The sequence below is a fragment of the Halichoerus grypus genome, chromosome 1 (genome assembly GCF_964656455.1).
Source record: "Halichoerus grypus chromosome 1, mHalGry1.hap1.1, whole genome shotgun sequence".
In the NCBI taxonomy this organism is placed as follows: Eukaryota; Metazoa; Chordata; class Mammalia; order Carnivora; family Phocidae; genus Halichoerus; species Halichoerus grypus.
The window spans coordinates 191042170-191070031 of record NC_135712.1 but is presented as its reverse complement, the minus strand read 5'-3'; the positions used below and the strand labels follow the sequence as shown (position 1 = coordinate 191070031).

Sequence of the window (27862 nt, the reverse complement as noted above, 5' to 3'; positions counted from 1 at the left end):
GCTTGACCATTTTGGACCTTGGAAACTGGACGTTTTCCTGGGCCAGTGAGCCCTGCTCAGAAGAAGGGGGACAGAAGCTTTACAGCCTGGCCACCTCCCCCACCAACTCCAACAAGACCTCTGAGGTTCATTGGCTCTTTGGAGGGAAACGGCTTCCCCATTTAAGCAGGGCCCTTTTGATCTTATTCCCTTGGTCAGATGTAACCAAATTTCAAAAATCAAGCTTTTGGTCTCTTATATCAAAAGTCACATCATCCTTGATATATTAAGGAAAACAAGTAAGGAGTGGGACCCTGCGTATAGGAGGCCACTGCTCTATTTGTCAGGGTGACATATGGTGCTGATTCATGCATAGACTCTCTTGGAAGAATGCATAGCTGGTAAGAGGGGTTGCTTCTGACACAGGAAACTAGGGGGTGGGGTGCGGTGGAGGCCTTGGCCTTTCTGGTCATTTCCTGTGGACTAGGATCCCCTCTGTGAAGACTGAAGGCTGACATTCTTCCTCCTCCTGCAGCCTCTTTCATGGCAGGGCTGAGCAGGGGCAGTGACAGCTGATGGGGCTCTGAGCTGGTCGGGGCCACCCTGTGGCCTCCTTGGTGACAAGACATCCTTCTGTCCCTGTGCCGGAGCAGCTTCCTTATCAGTGCTTATTCTTTAGAACGCCTGCATATTTCGCCGTGTACAGGTACTATTTGAATAAAAGAAACAATGTAAGAGAAAGCAAAGCCAAACAAACAAAAATGGTCTCCGTGGATACAGGTAAAATGGTGCCTCTCGACAGAACTCTTCTGCAACACTTTGGTTGCAGAATGATAACAAAATCCTCGAGTCCCTGCCAGCTTGGAACGTGCAGGGAAGGGGCAGTCCCGCGGAGCACAAAGAGCAAGGTGGGACAAAGGCGAGGCTGACATGATACCCCAGAAAATACAGACCCCTGTAGGCATCCAAAACCTCTGGGCTCTCCCCAGGTGGGTGACAGGAGCCCCTGAAGGATTTAGAAGCAGGAATCCCCTGAAGGATTTAGAAGGCCACCAGAAGTGGGCTGAGGTCAGAGTGGAATTTCAAAGGATGACACTGGTAGGTACCGGGCTGGCTGAGTTGGAGGACAATTTGGAGGCAGGGAGACCAGGAAGGATAGCTTTCCTTCTTCATCCCTGTGAGACATGATCACCATCCTGACCTCAGACAAGAGGGGTAGATTCCTAGGAGAGTGAAGTGCCCAAATCATGGGGTGCGGTGGAGGCCTTGGCCTTTCTGGTCATTTCCTGTGGACTAGGATCCCCTCTGTGAAGACTGAAGGCTGACATTCTTCCTCCTCCTGTGGCCTCTTTCATGGCAGGGCTGAGCAGGGGCAGTGACAGCTGATGGGGCTCTAGCTTGGGACGTGAAGATGATCCTTTAGGACTGCAAAAGCCCCCAGTTTCCTTTTAGGTAATTCAGGGGAAGTATGGGCCCAAGTAGGATAATAGAAGACTCTCCTCCCAATTTGACTCAGGACAGAATTTTTTCAAGATTTTATTTATTTATTTGAGAGAGAGAGAGAGAACACAAGCAAGGGGAGGGGCAAAGGGAGAGGGAGAAGCAGGCTCCCCAATGAGCAGGGAGCCCCACGCGGGACTCCATCCCAGGACCCTGGGATCATGAGCTGAGCCAAAGGCAGACACTTAACCAACTAAGCCACTCAGGCACCCCCAACTCAAGACAGATTAAATTCAAGTTGAAAATGAAAGCAGTTGGACCAGTCTTGTTTCCTGAGTGCCGGCAGCAGCTCATACCTCTTAGAGCTGTTTCATTTAGAGGCAAGAAACAATATAATGGCACCCTTATATCTAGGAGTGACGGACCTTTTTCTTCTTTGGAGAGAGAGATTTCTTGCTGTTGGTGAAGGCCCTTGAAGATTGTAGTTTAAACTCAACTGGAAAGTGGTCACTGACATCCAAGGCCTATCAAGAGAAAAGGGAGATGAATTTGGGAGTTAGGACACTGTCATTTTAGTGATGAACAAATTCAGGCTCAAGGTGGGAAGATAAAACCCCTAAAGTCATGCAACAGAACACACACTAGTGAGCATCATCCTTGGACCAGCTCAATCAGAAATTTAGACAGGTCTTCAAGCCGCAGAGTCATTGACTTTGAGACTCGGGGACCAATGGCCCGATGTTGTGTCTCCAGTGGCGGCCTCAAAGGGTGACACCAGCCCATCTTCCCAGGACAGTGGCACAGAAAGACAAAGAGGGCAGCTGTACCTCCTCTTCGGTCAAATCATAAACTTTCTGAAAGTTAAAGGTGCTGTTTGATTTGGGAACAACAGAGCTGATGATCTCTTGTCCTCTAAGCACGATCCTAGAGAAAGGGAGAGAAGACCGCCGGTTAATCCACCTTGTTGATTTCTGAAACAAACCAAGTTTCCTGTTTGACATCTGGAACTGACTGAGCAGCCTGGCCCTTTCGTGTGATGTTCAAAGCCCAGGCCTGGTTCTGTGATCCTTAGGACAGTATCTAAGACTGGGGAAATTGGATCATCCCCTGCTGGAGCCCTGTGGGCCCCCACACAGCATTTCCCTGTGTGGACAGTAGCCCTGAAGGTGGAAGAGAAGATTTTATATGAAACATGGACACCACACCATGGAGCAATGACTTACATACTGAGAATGTTGTTCCCTTTGCAATTATTTTTCACTTTTATTATGGAGAAAGGTGCTGGTTTATCTTTTTTTTTTTTTTTTTAAGGTTTTATTTATTTCCTAGAGAGAGTTTGGGAGTGTGCATGGGGTGGGGTGGGTGGAAGGCAGAGGGAAAGGGAGAAGCAGACTCTCTGCTGAGCAGGGAGCCCGATGCAGGGCACGATCCCAGGAACCCTGGGATCATGACCTGAGCTGAAGGCAGACACTTAACCCACTGAGCCACCCAGGTGCCCCTGGCTTATCTTTAATAACCCCCTAAGCTCCCATTTTGACCAAGACAGGGCAGGCTACAATCACCAAGCACTCTGCAAGCAAGATAATTAAGGCAGAATTTAACGTTGTTCGGTTTTCACTGGGCTCATTTTTTTTTAGTTATTTTCGATTTATGACTAATGATGCTATTTTCTTACCTTAGCATGAAATTTCCTTTGAAAATTAATTTACTTCATTAGAAATGAATGAATTTATAGACAAATACAGGGAAAAACCATAGTACAGTGCTTTGTAGTGACAGCAAAGACTGGGAACATGGTAGTTAAATGAGTTTTGGAACCATGGACTCTAACCTATCCCAAGTGGAGTGACGCATTTGGGATCTGCATGGCCCCAACGGACTGAGTGAGGAAGGACAAGGTGAGTCAAACTGCCAGGTCATGACTATCCACTGAGCTTTTCCTGATTCCGACTGGGCTGATTTGGTTTCCTGTGTTTGCTACCAATCCCACCGTGGTTAACTGAACTCAGTCCACAAGTAAACTCTTCACATTTGCTTGGAGATTTCTTCAAGCCATCCTTCAGACCCAGAGACTCAAGAGCTACATAGTTAAGGCTCCCCCGTTTCTGACTTCTAGGGACGTGCGTGGGCAGCTCAGCTGATGGTTGAAGGCTTTCCCGAGGCAGCTCCATGCACAGGCCAGTTCTTTCCATCCTTTGTGTCCAACAGCGAACAGCTCATGGGAGGTAAATAAATATTTGAACACAGAACAAAGATTGGAATTGAGACCACTTCATCTTACTCCCCTTACTAGAAATGTATATCCCTTTTCTTTAAAAAAATTTTTTTTTATTTTTTAAGTGGGCTCCATGCTCGAACTCAGACCCCGCGATCAAGAGTCACATGTTCTACCAACTGAGCCAGCCTGGCGCCCCAGAAATTTATATCCCCTTTAAAAAAACATAAAAGAGGGATGCTTGGGTGGCTCAGTCGGTTAAGCATCTGCCTTTGGCTCAGGTCATGATCCTGGGGTCCTGGGATGGAGCCCCGTGTCAGGCTCCTTGCTCAGAGGGGAGCCTGCTTCTCCCTCTGCTTGCCACTCCCACTGCTTGTGCTCTCTCTTTCTCTGTCTCTGTCAAATAAATAAATAAATATCTTTAAAAATATATATATATAAAAGATATATGCTGGTCTGGAAAACATAGAAAATCCAGAGGAACAAATGAGAAATTAATCTTTGAAAAAATCACAGGTAATCCTGCCATCCTTTAGCATATGTGTCTAAACCCCAGGTTCTTTTAGTAAATACCTCTTTTAACCTGTTCCCCCACCCCACCTAATCTACTGTGAGCATCCTTCCCGGTGATGCACTGTTCTGCTTCATTATTTTCAATCACCTCTCCCTTGTTGGCCAGGGGAGAATGGGGCCGCAGAAGGGACTTGACCTGCCCAAGGCCGCACACACGGCATGTGCGAACAGGCTAGTGGGCGAGTGGCCGTCTCGAACCCGCTCTGCTGACAAGCCCTCAAAGTCAGACGGGGAGCGCAGGCACTGGGGAGCCCAGGCTCCTGCCGTCCCGCCTCCGTCTGCTTTCCCCAGTGCTAAGGCGCTTTCCACTCTCGGGAGCCGGAGCAGAGACTTCTGCAAAGAACACACCAGCCCTGAAAGCTCCAAGAGGAACAAAGGAGGTCATGGGATGGAAGTGAAAGCCTGACCTCAAAACTAGAGAAGTGAGAACAACTGTCTTCTGGCAGAAGCCATCTGGTGCTTCCTTGGAGGAAGGCCGAGCTCTGGGAACCGCGGCCGCCGCGGGTTCTGCTACGGATGGGAAGATCAGGAACATTCACATGCTTCGAGTGCCTCTCACACCTCCCGGTTTAAGGAGCAAAAGTGAAAGCTGACTGAAAATCCCCAGGGAGATTTTACAATACTGTTTTTTTTAAATGTAAGCACTACAGCCACCATGAGGCTTGAACTCACACCCCGAGATCAAGAGCCGCGTGCTCCGCTCACTGAGCCAGCCGGATGCCCCGAGAATGCTGTTATTTAAAGGTATGTATTTGCATTTAGGAATGTATAGCAAAAGCTTTAAAAGTATAAATACTCTTCTACTGGTCTCATATGGAATGTCCATTTCAGCAGTGCTTATGCTCGCAAACTCTTGGCAATAACCTAAGCTCAGTGACAGGGGACTTGAGTGACTAAATTCTGGTATGTCTTCGTGATGAGATAATTAACAGCCGGTGAATGTGTGGAACACTTATCATCTGCCAGGCATTGTGTGAGAAGACATATACTACTTCATCTCCTCCTCCTCATGGTTCCATGAATGAGGCTCGACTACAGTCTCCGTTTTACAGGCCAAGAAGCAAAGACACACAGAGCTTAAGTCTCTCGGTCACAGACCTGGGGTGGTAGAGGCAGGATTTGAAGCTAGGCCTGCACTAGCCGGTGCTAAGCCACAATGCTCAGGGCTCCCAGTCATGGTCATGCATGTTGTACACTGCACAAGTACCCGATACGTGGGTCTGAAGTCTAATTGACTCAGCACTGCAACCGGGTTCTTCCTCCGCCCTGAGGGGGCGCCTTTCCCGAGGCGTATCAAGCACTGCATGGGCTAGCCTGAGTCGGGCAGATGCCTCTTACCTGTCATATGCACAGCTGGTGCTCCCCTTGACCGTGGTGTCCTCTTGGTCCCCTATCAGCCAAACAAACCTGGGGTCAGTCCTCAAGCGGATGTTCTTCCAGGCCTTCTTGGGGACATAGCTACAGCCGGCGTTGAAGTCACCCATGAAAATGAAGTTCTGAAAGAGTTATTTGGAATCGTCACCTTCTGGGTATTATTGCCAAATACTTTTCCTTAGAACTGATGGTGATGACTCCACCTCCCATGCCCAGTAAACAGTGGGTTCTGTGACGGGCTAAATTGTGTCCTCCCAACCCCCACCCCCAAATTCATATACTGAAGTCCTAACGCACGATACCTTATGTGACTGTATTTGGAGAGAGGGCCTTTAAAGAGGTGGCCAAGGTAAAATGAGGTTATATGGGTGGCCCCTAATCCAATACGACTGGTGTCCTCATAAAAAGAGATTGGACACAGAGAGACACAGAGGGAAGACCAAGGACAGAGGCTTCAGGAGAAACCAACCCTGCTGACACCTTGACATTGGACATCCAGCTTCCAGAGCTGTGAAGAATACATTTCTGTTGTTTTAATGACCCAGTCTTTGGCAGCCCTGGCAAATTAATACAAGATCTTTCTTCATTTCTTTTTTTTTTTTTTTAAGATTTTATTTATTTATTTGAGAGCGAGCGAGCGCACACCAGCACAAACAGGGCTAAGGGCAGAGGGAAAGCGAGCACCCCGGGGTCATGACCTGAGCCGAATGCAGACGCTTCATCAACTGAGCCACCCACGTGCCCGGATTTCTTCTTGGTTTTTGAAGTTGAAAATGGAGTCACAGTTTGGATAAGTATTTGACAGGTGAGGACGTACAAGGGAAGGTGTTGTCACTGGGCAGGAGGACGTTTGCCGTAACCCTTCCCTCCTGTTCTTAGTCACCGCGTCCGTATCATTCAGCATGCTGAGTTAGGTGGGCATAAAAGAATCCAGCTCACTTATTCCCTCAAATCTTTCTGGCTCAAACTACTGTAGGGTATAAATATATGAATGAATCAACGCCTTTTGTTTCCAAGCAGGAAAGATGAATTCGGGCGGTATGACAGCTTTGGCGCCGTGCTTTCTCTTCCATTGTTTAGAGGTTGGGAACTTACTCCTGTGGAAATTCTGTCTACTGAGGAAGTGGGAAGAGCCTGAAAGGGAGGGGGTGATAGAGTGAGTTGTCTACCCCTGCCCTGAGGCCACCAACAGAACCTTCTATCTTAAAAGTGTTTTTCCCTACAGAGCTTTTGGAACAAAATTTTAATATTCCTCAATCCAGAGGAAGTGTCAGATTTCCTTGTTGGTGTTATTGTTTGGGGCTGTTGCTGACTTTGGAGTTTTCTTCAAAAACATTTTATTTTGACCTCAGAGATCATGGTTTTCCCTGAGATTGATGGGTGCGGCTGAGGACAGATGTCATCCTTAACCCGAGGGGCCACCAGCTCCTATTGTTATAGGCACGATTTACTGAGCATGCACTATGTGTCAGGCCAAGCATTATATGTTTCATAAAGTTGAGGCGCCTGGGTGGCTCAGTAGGTTACGCATCCAACTCTTGATTTCAGCTCAAGTCATGATCTCGGGGTCCAGGGATGGAGCCCCACATCTGGCTCTGTGCTCACTGTGGAGTCTGCTTGTCCCTCCCCCTCTGCTCCTCCCCTCCCCCATGCTCCCTCTTTCTCTCAAATAAATAAATAAATCTTAAAAAAAAGTTTCATAAAGTTTAAGTTAAATCTCACGATAAACACTAGGAGGTAGAATGGACGTTTAATCCCTGTGGAAACAGGATAGAGGGATAAAGCGACCCGCTCTAGACCACTCCACTCGTTGGCTCAAGTGGTAAAGTCAAGAATTCAATGCTGATCTGCCTCCCTGAAGGCCCACAGCACAAGAGCAGCCCCTCTTATTCACTCTCGTGCCATCACTGCCTCCCTAGTGCCTGACATGTAAGAAATGCTCAATAAATTCTTGTTAAATGTCAAAGAATTCAAAATTTCAGGAATGAATGAGTCTTTCTCTTGCCTGGCTTTTTACAAATAAGCAATGAATCACACACCTCGTGCTCTCCATGTCCTAGCTCTGTGTCCCCACTTTACTTGACTCATGTTGCACTCTGGAAGGTGGGACTGAAGGGGGGGCTGTCACTGGAGTCACATCCCAAAAGGAGGAAAGAGGAGGAAGAGCCCTCGGGAACACTTTCTTATTTGTCAAGAGCTTTCACAGACCCTCAGAGCCACGGAGGGGTGACATTGCTGTTTTCCAGATGAGGAAATAATTGAGGTCAAGAAGGACGGTGGATATAGTCTCCTAGATAGCACCCCTAGATTCTTGGGGAAACGACTTCCCTCCTTCACCTCAGTCTGTGAGGTTGGGCTGAAGCTCACACAGATTTAATGAATCAGAGTTTCTCAACCCCCTTGATCACTGTGGTTGGTTCAGGGATGGACATGTGACCCAATCAGGGCCAATGGGACTCCACCCTGGGGCACTTGTTGCATTATGTGGGTGGGCTGGAAGCTGCTGGTGGCCATCTTGCCATCCCAAAGGTGGAGGCCACCCAGAGGAAACGAGGGCTAAGAGATGGAAAGAAAGAGACAAGCCAAGCCCTGATTACCTTGCCTGAGCCCTGCATCCAGCTATGCCGGACCTACTCCTGGACATTTTAGTTACATGAACCAATAAATTGCACCTCCCTTTTCAGGAACCAATTTGAGAGTCTGTCCCTTGCCATGAAGGACTCCTGACCTCTGTGTGTCTCACTGTTATCATTGCAAAGAGAGAATGATAAAGGTAGTTAGTCGTGGGGTTATTGGGAGCATTAAACGAACTTGTCCCTGTCCAGCCTCAGCATAGGGCCTCGCACCAGCTATTCACTCGGTGATTTGGAGCAGTGTATGAATTGCCGAGACCCACGTGGGTGGTACCCAGGCAGGTTTAGCAAGAAGGATATTTAAGGCTGAGGTAAGGCCTAAAATGAGGCTCTAACAGGGTGGTGGGCTGCACATGTCCTGCCCCCACTCGCCCTCCCGGGGAGTCGCTCATCCCTTCCCAGAACTGGATTCTGCCTCTGCTAGATGGGAGTTCAACAGACAGAGAAGGTCATCACCTCCGCCTTCCAACGGCGTTTCATGTCCCAGTAGACATCAGCCAGCTCATCAATCTCTTTCACGGAGGTCTCAGGGGTGGTGTGCAGGGGGACAATCACAAAGTCCTTGACAACTGAGGAACAGGAAAGAGGTGGAGGTCACATGCACACTTCCCTGAACAGGAGCAGGTTCCATGAACACTGCTCTTGGGAAACGGGACTGCGCTGTCTGGGTCTCCTCATTTCTAGAGGGTCCAGCCGGTGGCTGAGATGTGAATGTTCTTGGGACCATTAGGCCGCTGTTTTCAGCACATGAAAGCTTCTTCTTTTTTTTTTTTTTTAATTTTTTTATTGTTATGTTAATCCCCATACATTACATCATTAGTTTTAGATATAGTGTTCCATGATTCATTGTTTGTGCATAACACCCAGTGCTCCATGCAGAACGTGCCCTCCTCAATACCCATCACCAGGCTAACCCATCCTCCCACCCAGCACATGAAAGCTTCTTTTCACCCACTCAACTGCCTGGCTAAGAGAAAGCTGGTAGACAGGCCTCCTTGCTGACATTGTGGGTGTTTTTATTTTCTCGTTTTTTGAAAAATGGTATTTTCTACTTTTTAAAAAAATAAGAAGCCTCTTCGGCTTTTGTACTAAAGAAAAACGTTTTTTCTGATTTAAAAAATATTGAGGCTTGTCAGTTTATGCTTCTTTTATAATCTGGAAAAAAAGCCCTTCTAAAATTATGGTTTTTTTTAAAGCAGCTTTTCGTGAAATATCTGAAAACCTCCCCCCACCAGGAGGGACTGAGAAAGCCCGCATCAGGGCATGTGGGGAGCCTGGGAACCATGCCTTGCCCACCTGCCACGGGCAGCTGACGTGTTCTGAACGCCTCTTCCCTGGGCTTTTCCTCGTCCAGTGCCTGGGTCCCCGCTCCTACTCAGGAGCTGAAGGCTGGTGGGGGTCACTGCTCAAGTCACACAGTGGGGAGTCAGGACTCAGATCAAGAAGCCTGTCTCCAGGACACCACACTTACCCACCAGCCTTATCTCCCCCCTCTCCTCCTCAGGCCTCCACTCCACTCCCCATCCTCTCTTTGGTTCCCCTAAACACCCCTACCCCTTCCCCACCTGTGAGCTTGTGTGTGCTCACTGGGATCTCCCCCTGGAATGTCCCTTCGCCCAGCTCTCTGTGATTGGCTTCTTCAAGTCACAGCCCAATGTCACCCTGAAGAGGCCATCTGTGGCCTACCCCATCTAAGGCGGGCCCCTCACCCCACCATGGAATGCACTCTGCTTTTACTTCCTTCGTGCTCTGAAATTACTTGCTGTGCTTCTTAGTTTGGCCCACTGGAACCAGAGCTCTGTCTTGCTCACCCTCTTGGCTCCAGCACTTAGCATAGCACCTGGCCCATGGGAGGGACTCAAAAATGTTTGTTGATTGAATACATGATTGAATGAATGAATGAGTAAAGGAAAGAAATGATAAATGAATGGCTAACTCAAATAGAGGGGACATAAGGATGTTTCCTTGTACAAGAGAGAAAATTCCAAACAGGGCATGGCTGCGGTGCCATCCTCGGGGAGGAGGGGAGGAGAAGGGTGAAAAGGTGGATGCTCAAGACAAACAGGTTTGTTTAGCAATGTTTAGCTATGCATAGCTGAAGACTCTCTTCGAGAAGGTGTGGGGTGCTCTCCAAATACTGTCTGGTAAGCCAAGTGAGAATCGTGTGCACGACAAAGGTGATTATTACACATGCTCTTTGAAGTGCATTTCTGCCCTAAACAGCCCCCACCTCCTTCTCTTTTTCTACTGGAAATTTCCTCCACCATTCTTCCATGTTTGTTTTCCTGAAGTACTAATTAAGCCAGGGCAGAAATAGTTACCTTCCTCGTCCAGGCTGTTTATATCTGTGTAATATATATGTGGGTGTACATTATGTACAGCTCTGCATATATTTATTTGGTCAGTATCTGTCTTGCCCACTACAACATAACTTCCCTAGGACAGGGACCTTGTCTGTCTTGTCCAGTGCCTGGAACAGAGCCTGGCATGTGGTAGGTACTGAAAAAAATATTTGATTCCATATAGCTCCAATCTGTAAATCAAATTAATTCTTGACTTTCCATTTAGAGATGCACAGCGGTTAAGAGTGTGGGCGCCCAAGATAGTGGCTTGGGTTATAACCCCGCTCATTCATTTCAAGAGCTACTGAGTGACCTTGGGCAAGTGACTCCACTTGTTTGAACCTCGGCTTCTTCAAATGTAAAGTGTAGATAATCCTAAGTCCTCCCCTGCAGGGTGTTGCAAGGATTACAGAAACCTAGCACTAATCAGGGATCAATAATTATTAGTGGCTTATGCAAGTGTAGTTGTCTAAGTTCAAAGGTGCAATCATTTGGATTTCCTCTCTACACCCAGTCTGTGGAGGAGATTGGAGGGGGAGGGAGGGATGGAGGGACAGGGAGGCTCTAGGTTGGGGAGGGAGAGGGAGACTCTAGGTTGGGGGTTCATCTCTGCTAGCCATCACTGGGATTTTTTTTTAATGACGTTGTATTTGATTGGGACTGAAGAATTGTGGTAAGTAATTTCCATCAGCCTAAATGCTCCAAAGAGAGTGGAGTTATCACTGATTTCAGAACGTGGGTTCCAGGTTGAGGAGGTCTTGAGTCATGGCATTTTGAGAAGCCAGACTACATCCTCAGCATTCAAATATGAGATGTTCTTAATGGCCATCTCGAGTCTAACGCCTCCCTAACGATGCTGTGCAAACCCTGGGACCCCAGCTCACACTCGGGGCTACTGTCCATTCGTGCGATCACAGGAAGATCATGCGCAAGAGGGGCCTGTGGGTCTCACCGGTGTGGGGTGACTGGAACCAGACCACAAAGGGTTCCCTGGAAAACACGTCTGAGTCTCCAGCCTGATAGTCGTGGTAGAGGTAGCGTTTCTTCACAGATACTAGCTTTTCCCTAGAAATAAAAAAAAGGAAGCCCTTCCAGTTGAGTCAGTTGTCTTCTTACTTCATTCAGGAAGCAGAGACATAGCACATGGCTTTATTAGCCCCCCAGGCAGGCTCTTGCCCTGCAAGGGATCTTTCGCTCGAGAACAAGTTTCTGTCAATTCTTCTCAATGGCCAGAGCCCTTTGAAAGCTGGTGATCTGAACAGTCCCAGTTATCTGGGTCACCCACAAGTTAATGTTCAGACTTAGAACAAATTACTGGTAGGAAGAAGACAAGACTATGAAGTTTCAGAGTCAACCATGCTGGGCAGCTCCGGTCTCTATCCCTGGGCCAGGACTTGACTGTGAAGGATAAAGAACTGACCCTGCAGACGAGGCAGCCCCTGAGTCAACCAACAAATTCGGTGTCAGGAAGCTGCTTGCACTGTTTAGTTTGAGGAGATAATGCTTTGCTTCGGCCTCAATTTGACAGCAATTATTTTGATCAATATTGAGAACTGGTTAGAGATCATTAGAGATCCAAATTTGGTTTTGAAGAAAAGAGATGCGGGGCGCCTGGGTGGCTCAGTCGTTAAGTGTCTGCCTTCGGCTCAGGTCATGATCCCAGGGTCCTGGGATCGAGCCCCGCATCGGGCTCCCTGCTCAGCGGAGAGCCTGCTTCTCCCTCTCCCACTCCCCCTGCTTGTGTTCCCTCTCTCTCTGTGTCTCTGTCAAAAAAATAAATAAAATCTTAAAAAAAAAAAAAGAGATGCATTTTGATTCAATTCACAGTCATCATTTATAAGTGAATCATGTCCCAGGAAACAGAGATTATACTTACTTGTAGAGAAAGGCATACTGTTCCTTATATGTGTTTCTTCCAAGCCGAGAGCTAATCACATAGTTGTACTTTATGCTTCTTCTTGAGTTTCTAGAAAACATAAAGATTTTACATTGCATCTTAAAAAAATAAGCATTCCCCTGCTGCATGCTCCCCTCTCTCCAATCTGTGTCCATATTGCCAATGGCATCATGGAGAAAGGCTGTCATTCATCATAACCTTAGAGTCTAATGAGAAGGGCCACCATCGACTATGAATGTGACATCTCTCAGGATCTTTACAGCCATTATCTCTTGCCCTTAGGAGGTGGGTAGTATTGTTACCCATTTTTTATAGTTTGCAGGTGCAAAGCTGAGATTTGAGCTCAGATCCTACATACGCCAAATCCACATGCTTTGGCCTGCACCTGTGGACATTATTGAGACCATAGAAGATGCAGTCAGAATCAGCCCCAAATCCCACTCTGGCTCATGGCTGGGGCTGACCTCATACTCAGGTTACCCTGTCCCTGCATTACCCCTGAACATTTCTCATAGGCAGGATCCCTAGTACCATTTTCATTGGACATTCACTCCTGCTCTGAAAACCCCCAAACATTTTCTCACAAGTCCTGGAACTATGATTTCAAATCAGCTATGGGGGCACCTGGGTGGCTCAGTCATTGGGCGTCTGCCTTCGGCTCAGGTCATGATCCCAGGGTCCTGGGATCGAGCCCCACCTCGGGCTCCCTGCTCAGCGGGAGGCCTGCTTCTCCCTCTCCCACTCCCCCACTTATGTTCCCTATCTCGCTGTGTCTCTCTCTGTCAAATAAATAAATAAAATCTTCAAATCAGCTATGGTTTATGTCCTGGGGGCTAGAGAGACAGCTGTGAAGTCCCATTAACTGTACCCCTCATTTATACCAGGGAAATGGACTCTCCGTGTGTTTGCCAAGCCTGCTGGTAACCCCACCCTGGGCAGAGCCTGACACGGTTTTACTCCATTCACACATGAAGATCTAGGGCATATCTAAGCTGTGGCATGTTCTCAGGTTTGGTTGAAAAATAGCAGAAGGGGTCTTTAGGAACCAACTGAGGCCCTGCAGAAATTCCTGGGAGTGCAGATACATCTTCTAAGGCAGATCCGGCCGCTGGGGCCCAAGAAGTATGGACAGTGGATTCTACTAGGCTTCCAGTTTGGGAAGGCTGGCCTTGTTCCAAATCTCGCCTGCCAAATTTTGGGTTGGCAAACTGCTTACAATGACTCAGCTGTGAGGCGACTAAGGCCCCTCCTGGCTTACGGGGGATAAGGGGACAAACAGGCCTGCGTCTGCCTGGAGTCCTTGGCACAGTCTAGGGAGGTTGGGGAGAACTGAGAGCAGTGAGGGTGGGAAGACCCAATCCAGGATGGCTGTGGGGAGGGACTTGGAGCCCCCTGCTCTCCCATACTTCTGAAAACTGACCAGAGCCCCTCTATGGAAGACTGAGGAAGCTCAGAATAGAGCAACGGCTTTAAAGTCAGACATGACCCAGGGCAAAGGTAAGCTCCACCATTTACCGGCTGGGGGAACTTGGGCAGGTCCCTCCTCTCTGTGCCTCAGTTCCCTCAGCTATAAGGGAAGCATTAATAGTACCGACCTTACAAAGTTGTTGTGGGAGTAAATGAAATAGCACACATAAATTGATTAACAGGATGCCTGGCATGTAGTTAGGGTATCGATGGTAGCCGTTACACGTGGCCCTCTGGACCACCATCTGCCATCATAATTTTCCTCCTTTTACTAGTAATAGACACCACCAGCACTTACTGATCCCTACTATGTGCCAGGCACAATCCAACCAGTTATATGCAGGATTTAATCACTGCCACATCCCAGGAAGATGGGTTCCATTATTAGCCAGGGAAAATGAGGTACAAAGAGGTTGAGTAACTTGCTCAAAGGCACAGCAGGGCTAAGATCCAAACACAAGTGGTGTGAGACAAGTGTAGGTGCCTAGGCCTTGTGCTAAACTCCCTTTTCTATTGTCAAAGATCAGATCTACAACCACTGAGGCTAAAACATATTTTTAGATGAGAAACCGAGGCCCAGAGAGGGGCGAGGCCAGCCCCAGAGGCCTCCGTGTAAATGACAGTGTCCAAGGCTGGACACTAATGAGGCTGGATTGACCATTCATTTATTTTTTTTAAAAATGTGAGTTTTCTTAATTATAAAAGTATAATGATGACCAGATGTACCGGATGATAGATTACATGGTTGTTTGTTAGCATTTTCTCTGTGCTTTTAAGGATGTTTAAAATGTTTCATAAGAAGAAGGAAAGGAGGTATAACATTCTCATTGTAGAAAACCTGGAAAATACAGAAAATATATAGAAGACATCACATTTAAATTCCTTGTAATTTTTACTCTGAGATAGCCTTGGTCAACCGTTGGTTCACTGCTTTTGAATCTTTTAAATGTTTTTTGTTTTGTTTTTCTTTTGACATAATTGAGTTACTTGGTACATATTATTGTATACACTAGTTTGTGGTGTAATCTTACTGTGCATGTACAAAAGAAACATTATATTAGAAGTTTTTAAAAATTGGAGTGCATCAGAATCACCCGGGAAGGTTATTTAGATGAAGATTATTCTCAGGGATCCCACAGACATTCTCATTCAATAGACTGGCGATTCTTGAATGTGCCTTTTTGACTCACTTTGGGGTGATTTTCAGGTGGGTGGCTCTGCTGATTATTCTTTGAGAATGAATATAAATCATAAATATAATCCAGTGTAATCAAAGATTATTTGAGGACATTATCTTCTGGGGTTTTTTGAAGTTATAAAATCAATTCAGACTTTTTGTGAAATATTCAAGTCATATAGAAATATATAAAGTAAAAAGTAAATGTTCCCCATTTCTTCACTGACCCTGTCCACAATGGTCTTACAATCACACCCACCCCCTGGCCCAGAAGTAACCACTGTTAACAGTGTGGAGTGCATCCTCCCATTCTTTCCTCTATGCCCATGCAAACTCAAACACACTCTTATTCATGCATAGTGTAATGTGATCACTGAAATGGGCTACTCTACCTACAGTTCTGAACCTGCTTTATTCAATATACTGCAGCTGTCTTTCCATGCTGGAATACTTAGCTCGAACCTATTCTGTAGTGAACATGCTTTTTAATGGCTACATAATATTCCAGCCTGCAGGCATATCATAACTTCATATTTGTACTCAATCTTTTCCTTATGACAGTAGTTCTCATTTCAGCCTCTTGTCTCTTTCGTTTCTCTCTCTGTCCTGGCTCCTCATCTGTTTCCTGTATTTTGCTTTATCATATTAAAACTAGCCAGTCAAAAGTTCTCAGGACTGCAGGTGGTGGAGTTGGAAGCCTGGGCAGTGTTGGCCATGTGACCTGGTGGTCAGGGCAGCTGCTGGCTTTCACACTAGTTTCAGTTCCCGGGGCTTTTCAGGTGCCCTTGCACTTGACCTTGAGCCTGCAGGGGGTCCAGCCCTCCGCCCCCCATCTTTACCCATTTAGTCTCTCCATCAGTGTGGGACAGATCATGTTGTTGCTGTCCTTGATTTCCATCAGGAGTATGATATCACAGCGTTTGATGACCTGCAGAGACAGAATTCCCAGATGTTTCAGGTAAATAATCTACAGATAATAAAATCTTTTATTGGGCACTGTGTTTTAAGTATAGGATTGGTGTTTTGTTAAAGTAATTAACTTCATTGCTGAAACAAGTGAGGAACTTCCTGAAGTAGGTAATATCGTTATGTCCTTTTTATTTTATTTTATTAAAGATTTTATTTTTAACCTCTACGCTCAAAGTAGAGATTGAAGTCACAATCGTGAGATCAAGAGTTGAAAGCTCCACCAACTGAGCCAGCCAGGCACCCCAGTTATGTCTATCGTAAAGATGAGGAGCTGGGGCTCCAGGGAAGTTAAGTAAACTACCCAAAGTCACTCAGCTAGAAAGTGGCTGAGACAGAATGCAAATCCAGGCAATCCGAATCCAGAGCCTATGATCACATGACCACACATCCTATATCTTGGCTTTGCTTGAATAATCACAATAACAATCATAAATATTTATTAAGCTCTTAGTGAGAGGTATACGGCTGGATATGGGTCTCCCCAGTTCACCTGGCAACAAAATTATAATAATAAAATTTCTAAGGGCTAACGTGAGCCTACTCTGAGCCTCAGCAACTCTGCGACATGACTATGATTATTAGCTCGCTAAACATAGGAGGAAACCAGGCTCAGAGCGACTGAGTGAAAAGCTTGAAGTCACACAGCCAGAATATAGATAGTAGAGTCGGGATTTAAATTCGGGTTCGTGTGACTACAAAGCCCACCACGCTGTTAAAATGCCAGGGAGAGCTGGGTCTGGCCACCAAGCCAGCCTGCTGATTTAGTCACTTGTCACTGTCAGACCTTTCTGGAAGGCACCTTCACGTATATACCTAGGGGCGCCTGGCTGGCTCGGTTGGTGGAGCACGTGACTCTTGATCTCAGAGTTGTGAGTTTGAGCCCCACGCTGGGTTTAGAGAGTACTTAAAAATAAGTAAAATCTTTTTTAAAAATACTCTTTAAAGTATCTATCAAAAGCCTTAGAGAATATACTTACCCTTTGGCCTAGTTTTCCCACCTCGCGGAAGGTCTTCTATTGTAATGAAATATCTACTATTTCTCTGCATCTCAGTGTCCTCATCTATAGACTGGAATGATGATAGTTATTCCCTCACAGGGTTGCTGGGGGATTAAATGGTTACTTCGAGCAGTGCCAGCCATGTAAGAGGCACACAATAAATTATTATTGCTGTTATTATTACTTGTACAGATCAAAGAGGAAGATGCATTTTAACAACAACCACAAAATTGGAAACAACCTAAGTGACCCCAAATAGGAAAGCATTAAATGAAAGATAGCATAGGGCATTATATAGCATTAAAAGTCATGTTTATGGGCGCCTCAGTGGCTCAGTCCGTTAAGCGTCTGTCTCTTGATTTCAGCTCAAGTGATGATCTCAGGGATGTGGTTTCAAGCCCCATGTCGGGCTCTGCGCTGGGCGTGGAGCCTGCTTAAGATTCTCTCTCTCCTTCTGCCCCTCCCCCCTTTAAAAAAAGTAATGTTTTAAAAGAATATTAACAAAATAAATAAATGAAAGAATATTAACAGCATGTGAAATGGTTCTGATATAAAAGCAGGATACAGGGGCGCCTGGGTGGCTCAGATGGTTAAGCGTCTGCCTTCGGCTCAGGTCATGATCCCAGGGTTCTGGGATCGAGCCCCACGTCCGGCTCCCTGCTTAGCGGGGGGCCTGCTTCTCCCCCTCCCTCTGCTTCTCCCCCTGCTCATATTCTCTCTCTCTCTCTCTGTATCTCTGTGTCTCGAATGAATAAATAAAAAAAAAAAAAGCAGGATACAAAACTGATGATATAGGGCAGTCTCCATGCTGAAAAACAGATGCAAATTTATGTATTTATTTTTGCATAGAAAAATGCCCATAATGCCCTAAATGCCAATAGCTCTTATCTTCCAGTGATGGGATAACACTTCTTTATATGTTTCTATATTTTCAAAATAGTCCCTAATGACTATTTTTTACTTAATAAAATTAATTTAGAAATTATAAATTTATAATTTAAAAAAATTATACCTTTCTAATTAAAAAATATTAAAGTGTTATTTAAAAAAGAAGACTGCAGGGCGCCTGCCTGGCTCAGTCGGTTAAACATCTGCCTTCAGCTCAGGTCATGATCCCGGGTCCTGGGATCGAGCCCCACATTGGGCTCCCTGCTCAGTGGGAAGCCTGCTTCTCCCTCTGCTCCTCTCTCTTGCTCTCTCTTTCACGTAAATAAGTAAGTAAAGAATACAAAATCCCTGGCCTAGAGCAGGTGCTCATACACGAGGCTCTGTAAATATCCCTGCCCTGAATGTCTGGGTTCGGGTTTCACTGCCTGCCACTCCCCCTGGTTGTTCTCTCTGTGTCAAATAAATAAATAAAATCTTAAAAAAAAAATAAATGTTAGCTCTTATCATCAACTTATTGAATTTTTATAATAAACCTTCGATGCAGGTCCTCTTATTATCCCCATGGTGTCGTTGGGACTCAGGCTCAGCGTGGCTAAGTAATCTGAACATCGTGTGGATATGAATAATGGGATCCTCTACTACAGAGCCCCTCTTGCCCACTATGCTCAACAACCAAGGAAATCATATTCCTGCAATTGTTCCTTCTCCCTTTTCAATGTAATCCATAGGTGGAGGGCAAAAATGGACGAGGGTTCAGGCTCCCTTTTCTGAGCTGAAGCGTTGAACTTTTAGATTCCCTGCTTACAACCCTTTTGCCCACACAACGAACACTCCAGAGCCCCACATCTCCAGCAGTTACTCTAGCAGATTTCCACTTCCCTTGGGTACTTGCCTCTGAACCTCTGGGAACATTTCCTATAGACTGGAATCTACACTGTGGTGAGCAATGGCTCAAGATCTCATCGTCAGCATTCTCCTTGGGATGAAACCTATAACTTTAACTGGTTGGCCCTTATCTAGCCGTCCATCCTCCCACCCATCTATCCATGCATTTGCTTATCCATCCAACAAAATTTTATCAGGGGCATGCTACGTACCAGGCAACGTGCTAGGCCTTGCTTTACTCCCAACTGTACAGCATCTGGCATGAGTCAAGGAGCGAGGGGAGGGAGGAGGAGGGAGGGAGGGACAGGGAGCCATACTGGAACCAGTTGAGCCAAGTTTATAAAGCATAAATACCTTCCTGTATTTAACTCTTCTTTATGGCATTGTAAAGAAAAATGGGAATAAATTTCCTAGCCAGTCCTTTAAAAAATAATTTTGTTACAGTTTTCTTTTTTTTTTTTTTTTAAAGATTTTATTTATTTATTTGACAGAGAGAGATAGTGAGAGCAGGAACACAAGCAGGGGGAGTGGGAGAGGGAGAAGCAGGCCTCCCGAGGAGCAGGGAGCCCGATGCGGGGCTCGAGCCCAGGATCCTGTGATCATGACCTGAGCCGAAGGCAGATGGTTAACGACTGAGCCACCCAGGTGCCCCTACAGTTTCCTAATTATAAAAATAATGTTGCTTATTATAGAAAATTTGAAAAATACAGAAAAGACTATAAAAAATCATCTGATGACCTGTAAACCCAACACTCAGACACTTTTCACATGATTTCTCTACTTATACATATTTACAAAATGACATCAAAATAACTAGCCTGTTAACTGAATCAAATGGCCTTAGATTCATATCTTGACTCTATTGCTCACCAGTTGTGTGACCCTGAGCAAGTCACTTAAGCTCCCCGAACCTGCCAGACTCCTTATCTGTAAACTGGGGCAATATCCTCTTCATGGGGTTGTCATGGGCATTAAAGGATATGATGGATGTAAAACATTCAGTCCAGTTCCTGGCACGGAAAAGATGCTCCGCAAACAGTGGCAATGTTTATCACACAGTTTGGGTCTTGTTGTTTTGTTTGTTTGTTTGTTTGTTTGTTTCCAGCCTCATGTGATGTTGTGAGCATTTTCCCCACAGTGATTAAATACTCACTTTTCAGATCTATAACTGATACATGTTTTCCCTGCCCCAGTTTCAGGCCAGGAAAAATATATCTCCCCTGACTCTGTGTCTGCAGAATGAGGCTCCAAAGATGGGGGGCCCCCAGAAGGCCCTCCCAGACCTGAAACTCAAGATTTTCCTGACTCTGTTCACAGAGGGAGGGAGTAGAGGTTGAGCATGGCCAACAGTGAGGGGTTCCCAGCAAGCGGCGTTGTGTTGTGAGTGGGCCTGGGGAGAGCAGAAGGGACAGTCTAGAGAAGTCTTATGAAGACTCTGGGGCCAAGAGCGGCCTATGAAGCCCTCTTTTGTGCCTCTAAACAGGGGGCAGCACAGCATGGGAGGGGAAAGAGCCCAGATAGGGTCAGTTAGACCTGGGTCCCCATCCTTACTCTCACACTTACTGGCTCCATGACCCGGGACTATGTCCTTCTCCTCTCTGAACTCCACTTGCCCATCTGCAAAAGGCAATCCGAGGGGTTGTGAGGCTGAACTTGGATGCTGCACATTAAGGACCTGGCCCACAGTAAGCACTCCTGAAATTATAAGTACAATGTGCTGTGGGAGACTATGCTTACCACGTCCACCGTGTCATTCCCGGTGCCTCGGGGCATCTGGCACATGGCCTACCTTCAGTGAGTATCTGGGGGATGAACGAACTTTGCACTTTAAGGACACAAACTGAGGGAGGGGACAGAAGCAGCCTTGCCCAGGCAGGGTTTGGCATCTGGAGAACTGCTTGTGGTGCCGGCCAGCAAACCCAAGATGGAGAAGACAGGCCTCCCTCACTCTCCAACCTCCCCAATGAAGGTCATAATGACAACAGCATGATGAAGCTGGGCTCATCTCCGAAGTGATCAAGCCAGTATGGAAGGGTGGACAAGGCATCTTTTCTAATAGGGTTGGGTCGTATGGCTGGATTCGATCCTGGTTCTTCTGCTTACCCGCTAGGGAATCCTGGGTAAGGCACTTCAGCATTCTGAGTCTGCCTTCTCAGTTACAAAGTGGGGGCAGTGCCACCTATGCCATAATATTAAATAAGAACAGAGGGGCGCCTGGGGGGCTCGGTCGGTTAAGCGTTTGCCTTCAGCTCAGGTCATGATCCCGGTGTCCTGGGACTGAGCCCCACATCAGGCTCCCCGCTCAGCATGGAGCCTGCTTCTCCCTCTGCTCCTCTCTCTTGCTCTCTCTCTCACATAAATAAATAAGTAAAGAAGAATATAAAATCCCTGGCCTAGAGCAGGTGCTCAGACAAGAGGCCCTGTGAATATTACTGCCCTGAATGTCTGGGTTCAGGTTTCACTGTAAGTGCCCTCAGTGGCTCTGGCAGTGTTTGGGGATGGCCTCTGTTTACGGGATGGTTTTGCAGCAACGGGGTTCGGTAAGGAGTCCTTGACAGAGACTTCCCACACGCTTGGTGTTTGGGGTGATGGGCCGTCCGTCAGTCGGCCCTCTAGGACACGGCAGCTCAGGGGAGGTGTGAGTGTAGGGCCCCAGTGATGGAATCTCCAAGAACCAAAAGACAGCCTCTTAAGACTGTGATGACTTTTCCCGGGTAGAATAAGTGAGGAAGGTGATGGGCACCTGGGAACTCGGAGGTACCCAGGCTCCATGCGCCCTTGTGCAAGGAAGCAGGGAAAATAGTTTCCTGGTGCATCAGAGCTCCCTGTTGAGTCAGGGAGTCTCGGCTCCCACAGGTTGGGCATGGCTGTTTTGGTTAAACGACCAGTGCTGGAAGGCCTTGGGTACCATCCAAAGGGCAGGGCCAGCCAGGGGGCGGGCAGTCTGAATGAGAACAGAGCATGTAGTCCTTGCTCTAATCCATTTCATGTATTAATACCAACAGTGGTGGCTCTGTAATCACCTGCCCGGTCCCAGGCTCTCCTGGGGCCCTTCCACACCGTGAGTTCTCTCTGCCAACGGGCACTACAGGTTGCGTAAAGCCCACTTTCTGAAAGGCCCAGAGGCTCAGGGAGGAGAAGGGAATTCCTGAGCTTGCTCACACAGCTGCTGGGCAGGACCTGAACCCAGGGCTCCTGGGCTTCCCACCATACCACGGTGCCCCCACGGTTTTCTAAGGTGATAATACCCAGACAGAGCCCTGGGAAAGGTTTCAGCTCCCAGCATCATCAAAGATAAATTAACCTGTTGGGTAAAGAGAGTCAACTGACTCAGAGAAACGTGAGCAGCGACTCCAGACCTTGGTCATATTACCCAAGGGAAGTTTTATCTAAGTGGAGAGAAAGATTAGAATTGGTAGTTGGGAAAAGGTTGATGGGGTGGAAGGTGGAGAAGGAGGGAGAGAGGGGGAAGAGGGAGAGAGAAAGAGAGAGAGGAAGGAAGGAAGGAAGGAAGGAAAGAAAGAAAGAAAAGAAGAGAAAAAAAGAAAAGTGAAAGAAGAGAAAGTGAAAAAGTCTGTGCTGTATTGATGGATAAAAAGACCAGGCTGGGCTGGCATCCCAGCTCCCCTCCACCCACCCATCCACCACCTACGTGAGGTCACTACACCTTTTGTTGTTCATCTCTTCGTGGGGGATAATGACCCTCCTTCTCAAGGGTGATGAAATGAAATCGTGTATTTGTAGTGCCCGGCAGGGGCACTCAGTAAATGGTGATCAACATGATAGTAATAGCCAGCCCCTCCCTGGAGCTTACTAGAAGCCAGATACTGTTTTAGGAGCTTTACATTTACCAACTCACATATTCCCCCCAAACAATCCCACAGGGGGGTACCATCGTGGCTCCTGAGCACCCCTCATGTTCGGAGGATGACATGAAGCCCAGAGAGGGGATGTGGCTATTGGCGTTATTGCTGTCAGGGTTGTGACCGAATGCCAAGTCAGCTGCTACCTAGGACTAACTTCAGTGACATTTCTCCCGAGTCTCTTCAAGTCTGAAAGCAGAGAGACGGCGTGAGGGGTGTCCAGCACTCTTTCTGACAGGAGGGGGTCTCACCTTCATGATGACATCCATGGCATTCTTGTTTTCTTTCTTGGCTTCCCCAAAGGACCTCACGTTAAAGGAGCAGAGCCTCAGGGCCAGGGCACTGGTGATGGACAGGAAGAGAAGCAGAAGGCAGGTCGGTGGCTGAGGCATCCTGGCTCGGCTCGGGCTTCACGAGAGGACAGCGGTGTCTGGCATGCGCGGGCTCTGGGCCACCTCCTCGGGCTCAGCTGACTTATAAAGGCTGCAGATAACAGGAATGACTGGATTCCGTGTTGCTACTTTCACTTCTCTGAGGAACTGAAGATCATGGGTTTCATTCCCCAAGGAAATGCAGAAAAGGGAGCCCCTTTTAGGAGCCCCTGTTTTTGTCACTCTGGTGAGGAAATCGGCCTGCTTAATCGAGGGACCATCCCCTGCAAAGTCTCTCAGATCCCAACCAGGAACCAGCTGTGACATCTGGTCATCAACCCTGAGGTGGCATGCCATGTGCCTTTTCCTGAGAATGGATGACTTGGAAGCGGTCCACCCTGGAGGGCAGCTGGGCTGAGGGCGCCTTCTGGGGGCGGGGATGATGGTGGGGCAGGGGTCAGTGGGAAATCCTGCCAGGTTTTCTGTCCTTACTGGGATTTAGCCACCAGCTGTCCGCTGGACACACCCAGGCTCCGACTCTCTAATCGCCCTGGTGGGCATAATTAAGGTCAACTCTGGTTTGAGTTACATCATGTTTTAGGCAATTTTACCATTTACAGTTTAACACTCCAGACGCTAGTGGTGTGTTGCCAGGGAGCACAATTTCTAGTCTGCTGGAATGGGTCGGTAAAATGTCCTTGGACTCGATGGACAAAGAGCCAATGAAAGCCCCTGGAGAGATCCACGGTTCAACCAGATACTATCTTAATGTTTGTGAGAGTTGAATGACCCCAAGAAAGGAAGGTCTTTCAAGAACTGTAGGATTTCAACCCAAATGAAGTGAGTTTTAGAGAGGTGGGCATGGAGATGGGGCTATCTGAAATGCAAAATCCAGTCAAGTCATAAGCCCTTGGTGAGATTTGCAGACTTTGGCAAGGAAAATTCTTCTGTGAAGAAGGTGGGTAATGAGAATAACTGGAAGCCAGCGTTGGGATCTCTGGGCCACCCCCTCTTGAAGCGATGGGCAGGAAAAGGGAAAAGCACACATATATCACTAACACATCCAGGCAGCATCCTGGCCAAAATCTCTGGCCAAGCACGCTCAGGCGTCCTAAGGAGATAACCTCAAATAACACAGGGAAGGAAATAATAGTTTCCTGAGTTCCTATGAGATGCAGCTCCCTGGTGTCGACAACAGGCCTCTCTGAATCTCCGGGGAAAAGGGTGATGATCTTCTTCCTTGGCAAATCGGCATCTCCCAACCGGAGGATGATTTAGAATTGAGTGTGGTACATGCTTTTCGTGCCCTTTAAGAAGGAATTTGTACATATGCGCATTTTATGAACTTGTAATATACGAGAGATTTTGGCCTATTTAACTGACAATCTTGTAACTCCAACATTAACTGTGTAGTTAGGGAGATTGATTTAGATTTGTGACTTTACGTTGAAACCTTTCTAAATTCATGCACAGTTCTGGAACATTTATAAGCATTTTGGGTTAACAGTGTTTTAGAAGTTTAATTTATTAAAATTACTTAGTATTTAGTGGTGCCTGGCAGGCTCAGTCAGTAGAGCATGGGACTCTTGATCTCAGGGTTGTGGGTTCAAGCCCCCTGTTGGGTGTAGAGATTACTTAAAGACAAAAAAATTATTGGGGCGCCTGGGTGGCTCAGTTGGTTAAGCGACTGCCTTCGGCTCAGGTCATGATCCTGGAGTCCCCGGATCGAGTCCTGCATCGGGCTCCCTGCTCAGCAGGGAGTCTGCTTCTCCCTCTCCCGCTCCCCGCCCTTGTGCTCTCTCTCTCTCTCACTCTCTCAAATAAATAAATAAAATCTTTTAAAAAAATTATTTAAAAAAAAGAATTACTTAGTATTTTAAAAGGTGGCTTTTTTATTAGTTCAGATAACTAAAGACGTTTACAAGGAAATGGGGTATATTAAATGTATAAAAGTAGTTTAAGATGTTTGTAAATGGGTCTATAACCCCTTAAAAGTAATTATTTAAGTTTGCTGAATGTAGGGTTGGTTAGGTTTAGCAAATAAAAATACAGAGCTCTAGGTAAATTTGACTTTTTAAAAAAATATTAATTTTTTTATTTTAGAGATAGAGAGCAAGCAGGGGGAGAGAGAGAGAGAATCTGAAGCAGACTCCCCACAGAGCCCCATGGGGGGCTCAATCCCAGGACCCTGAGATCATGACCTGAGCCAAAATCAGGAGTCAGATGCTTAATTGACTGAGCCACCCAGGCACCCCTAGGTCAATTTGACTTTAGATAATTCAAATTTAATTTGGCATCCTATCCTGTGTTTTATCTGGCAATCCTACCTGGATTTATAAAAAGAATAAACACTTTTATAAGCTGAATTTAGAAGCATGACATTTTCTAAGGCAGTAACAATCCTGTCAGGGTCCTGGAATAGGGTTTAGTTCCCAGCATCAAAAGTAAGCTAACCTGGGGACACCTGGCTGGCTCAGTTGGCAGAACATGCGACTCTTGACCTCCAGTTGTGGGTTCAAGCCCCACGCTGGGTGTAGAGATGACTTAAAATCTTAAAAAAAAAAAAAAAAAAAGCTAACCTCCTACATTGGGGAAAAAGCAAAACCACTTTGTTAGAATTACTGCACATGTTTATGAGAAAAATATTTTTTAAAGACTAGAATGATACAAGTGAGCAAAAGAAGTTGGTCAGCTTGACTATGGAGTGGTGGCAATACTCTCTGAAACTTTCCAAAAGACTGTGAGCTGAACCTAAGCTCCCTTGGCATCTGAACAGACATAGGAACATGGAATTGCCATTTGACCAGATAGTCTGGACCTCAGAGGCATCAGCCGGTGGCCTAAAAGCCATTTCAAGTACAGAAACTATATTGGGACTACAGTTATATAAATTTGAAAATTAAGTGTAACTTTTCCTCTTTTTCTTTTTCAAAGCATATTTGTAAACTCAAAGCTGAGCAGAAGTGACTTTACTTTCTCAAGTTCGATACTGAGTTGACTATGTTCCTTCCTTTACCACCTCGTTGTTCCCCTCACCTTCCGTAAGGCAAAAGTGAACAACTTAAGTTATTTTTCCTTCAAAAATGTGAAAGAGGGTGCTTGGGTGGCTCAGTAGGTTAAGCATCTGCCTTCAGCTGAGGTCATGATCTCAGGGTCCTGGGATTGAGTCCCACATTAGGCTCCCTGCTCTGCCGGGAGCCTCCTTCTCCCTCTGCCTCTCTCCCTGTCTCTCATGAATAAATAAATAAAATCTTTAAAAATTTTTTTAAAAAATGTGAAAGAACTTCATGCCGTGAATTTTTTTTTCTTTTGCAAGACAGCTGTTACCACCTTGTTCAAATGTAAATGTTCCCTTATGCTTTTGAAATAAGTTTCCTTTTGTAATTTTGAAAAAAAAAAGCTAACCTGTAGGATGAGAGAGTCGACTACTCTGTTTTTGAATTTTTAACTTTGATCATTTGAATATTAATTTGAAAAATAAAGTAAACCTCTGTATAGTGGTTTCTGCATATAGAAACTGCCCTTGAGGACTTAAAAAAAAAAATCACATAAACAGTCTGAAGAGACTGACCCCATTCTGTAATTAGCACATTCAACTGCATGGAATTGGACTTCAAAAAAAAAAAAGTATCTGGATTCCAGAAAGAAAATGCTACGCCTCAAATTTAACTCAAGTCAGCTAGGTGCAGGGGCTTTGCTGAGTGCTTTCTGTGTTTCATATCACTCAGTACTCCCTTAGGTCCTTCCTATGCTTCTTCCATTTTATGGATGAGCAAACTGAGGTTGGCACCCAAGGATACACAGCTAGCCCGTCTCAGCTGGGGCCTGAACCCAGTCCCTCGGACCCCAGACCAGCCTTCTTGCCTGCCAAACCAGGCATAGCAAAACCTTAATAAGGAACAGACACTGTAGGTGGGGGACGGGAAGGAGACCAAAGGAGACTTTGACTTTTTACTGTTAAACATTTGGGTATTGTTGGATTTTTTCATTTGTTTGTTTTACAAAAATATGTACTTGTTTAGTAATTGAAAAGAAGATAAAAGTACTAAAAAGCTTTTTATTTTTTAAAGCAGATTAAACAATACCCCTGCCAACATGTTTTCTTCGACTGAGCCAAGCGCAGCTTTCAACCAGCTCCAGGAGTCACTGATGACACAGAGGGGGGCAGGGACACGAGGCTATACTGCAGCCTCAAGGAAAGCAGAAAGCCCACACTCATCCACCCTGTGCTGGGAACTGGGGGTTTGAGACCGTTCCTTCCAGGAGCCCAGAGTCCGGAGCCGGGAAGGAAAGGCAGACACTGGCCTGACCCACAGTGATCACTTTGAAGTGTCCTTCCTTCTGCCACTTAGTGGCTATGGATGATGTTTCCTGGGGCATGTACTTCCGAACACTAGTCTGTGAGATGCTCCTAGAAAAAAAGATAAATTTATGTCACTCCCTGGAGATTGATAAAGCACATTAGCACATTAAATGCTCTGAAAAGTCCTGCAATAAAGAAAGCTGCTTCAGTGTGTTGAAATAGGGTGTCCGGACTTTATTGTCCATAGAACCCTTTTCTTCCTATAAGTCCTTTCAATATCTTGAGCAACATCCACCTTGAGAAATACTGTCCCAATTGGGCAGGGACAGTCAGGTCCCTCAAAGCCTCACTAAACCCCCATGGAAGAACTCCCGGAATGTCATAGGAATGGGCAGAAATGAGGAGCAGGTGTTCAGACACATGGTCCCAAACATCACTGCGAGCCACAGCCAGGCACCATGGGCCCTGGGGGGACAGGAGTCAGTGGG

At 46.4% G+C, this 27862-nt stretch overlaps 1 protein-coding gene and 1 long non-coding RNA gene across 2 annotated transcripts; one reads left to right on the top strand and one right to left on the bottom strand.

The window, feature by feature from the left end:
• Positions 1 to 1499: 1499 nt before the first annotated feature.
• Positions 1500 to 23301, bottom strand: DNASE1L3 (deoxyribonuclease 1L3). The gene is made up of 8 exons (XM_036071720.2): positions 22952 to 23301; positions 15937 to 16025; positions 12433 to 12522; positions 11509 to 11621; positions 8671 to 8783; positions 5546 to 5703; positions 2247 to 2343; positions 1500 to 1943 (listed from the first exon to the last, which is right to left on the bottom strand). The coding sequence occupies exons 1-8, from the start codon at positions 23090 to 23092 to the stop codon at positions 1830 to 1832; spliced, it is 915 nt and encodes a 304-aa protein (XP_035927613.1). The 5' UTR covers positions 23093 to 23301; the 3' UTR covers positions 1500 to 1829.
• LOC118522627 (uncharacterized) lies at positions 15949 to 27593 on the top strand. The gene is made up of 2 exons (XR_004910719.2): positions 15949 to 16055; positions 27145 to 27593. It is a non-coding gene; the product is annotated as an uncharacterized LOC118522627 (long non-coding RNA).
• The last annotated feature ends 269 nt before the right edge of the window (positions 27594 to 27862 follow it).

Coding starts and splice junctions, on each gene's coding strand:
- DNASE1L3 (XM_036071720.2), bottom strand. CDS start 23,092: ATGCCTCAGCCACCGACCTGCCTTCTGCTTCTCTTCCTGTCCATCACC. Junction 16,026..22,951: donor CCATGGATGTCATCATGAAG/GTGAGACCCCCT, acceptor CTGTCTCTGCAG/GTCATCAAACGCTGTGATAT. Junction 5,704..8,670: donor AACGCCGTTGGAAGGCGGAG/GTGATGACCTTC, acceptor TAACTCTTTCAG/AACTTCATTTTCATGGGTGA.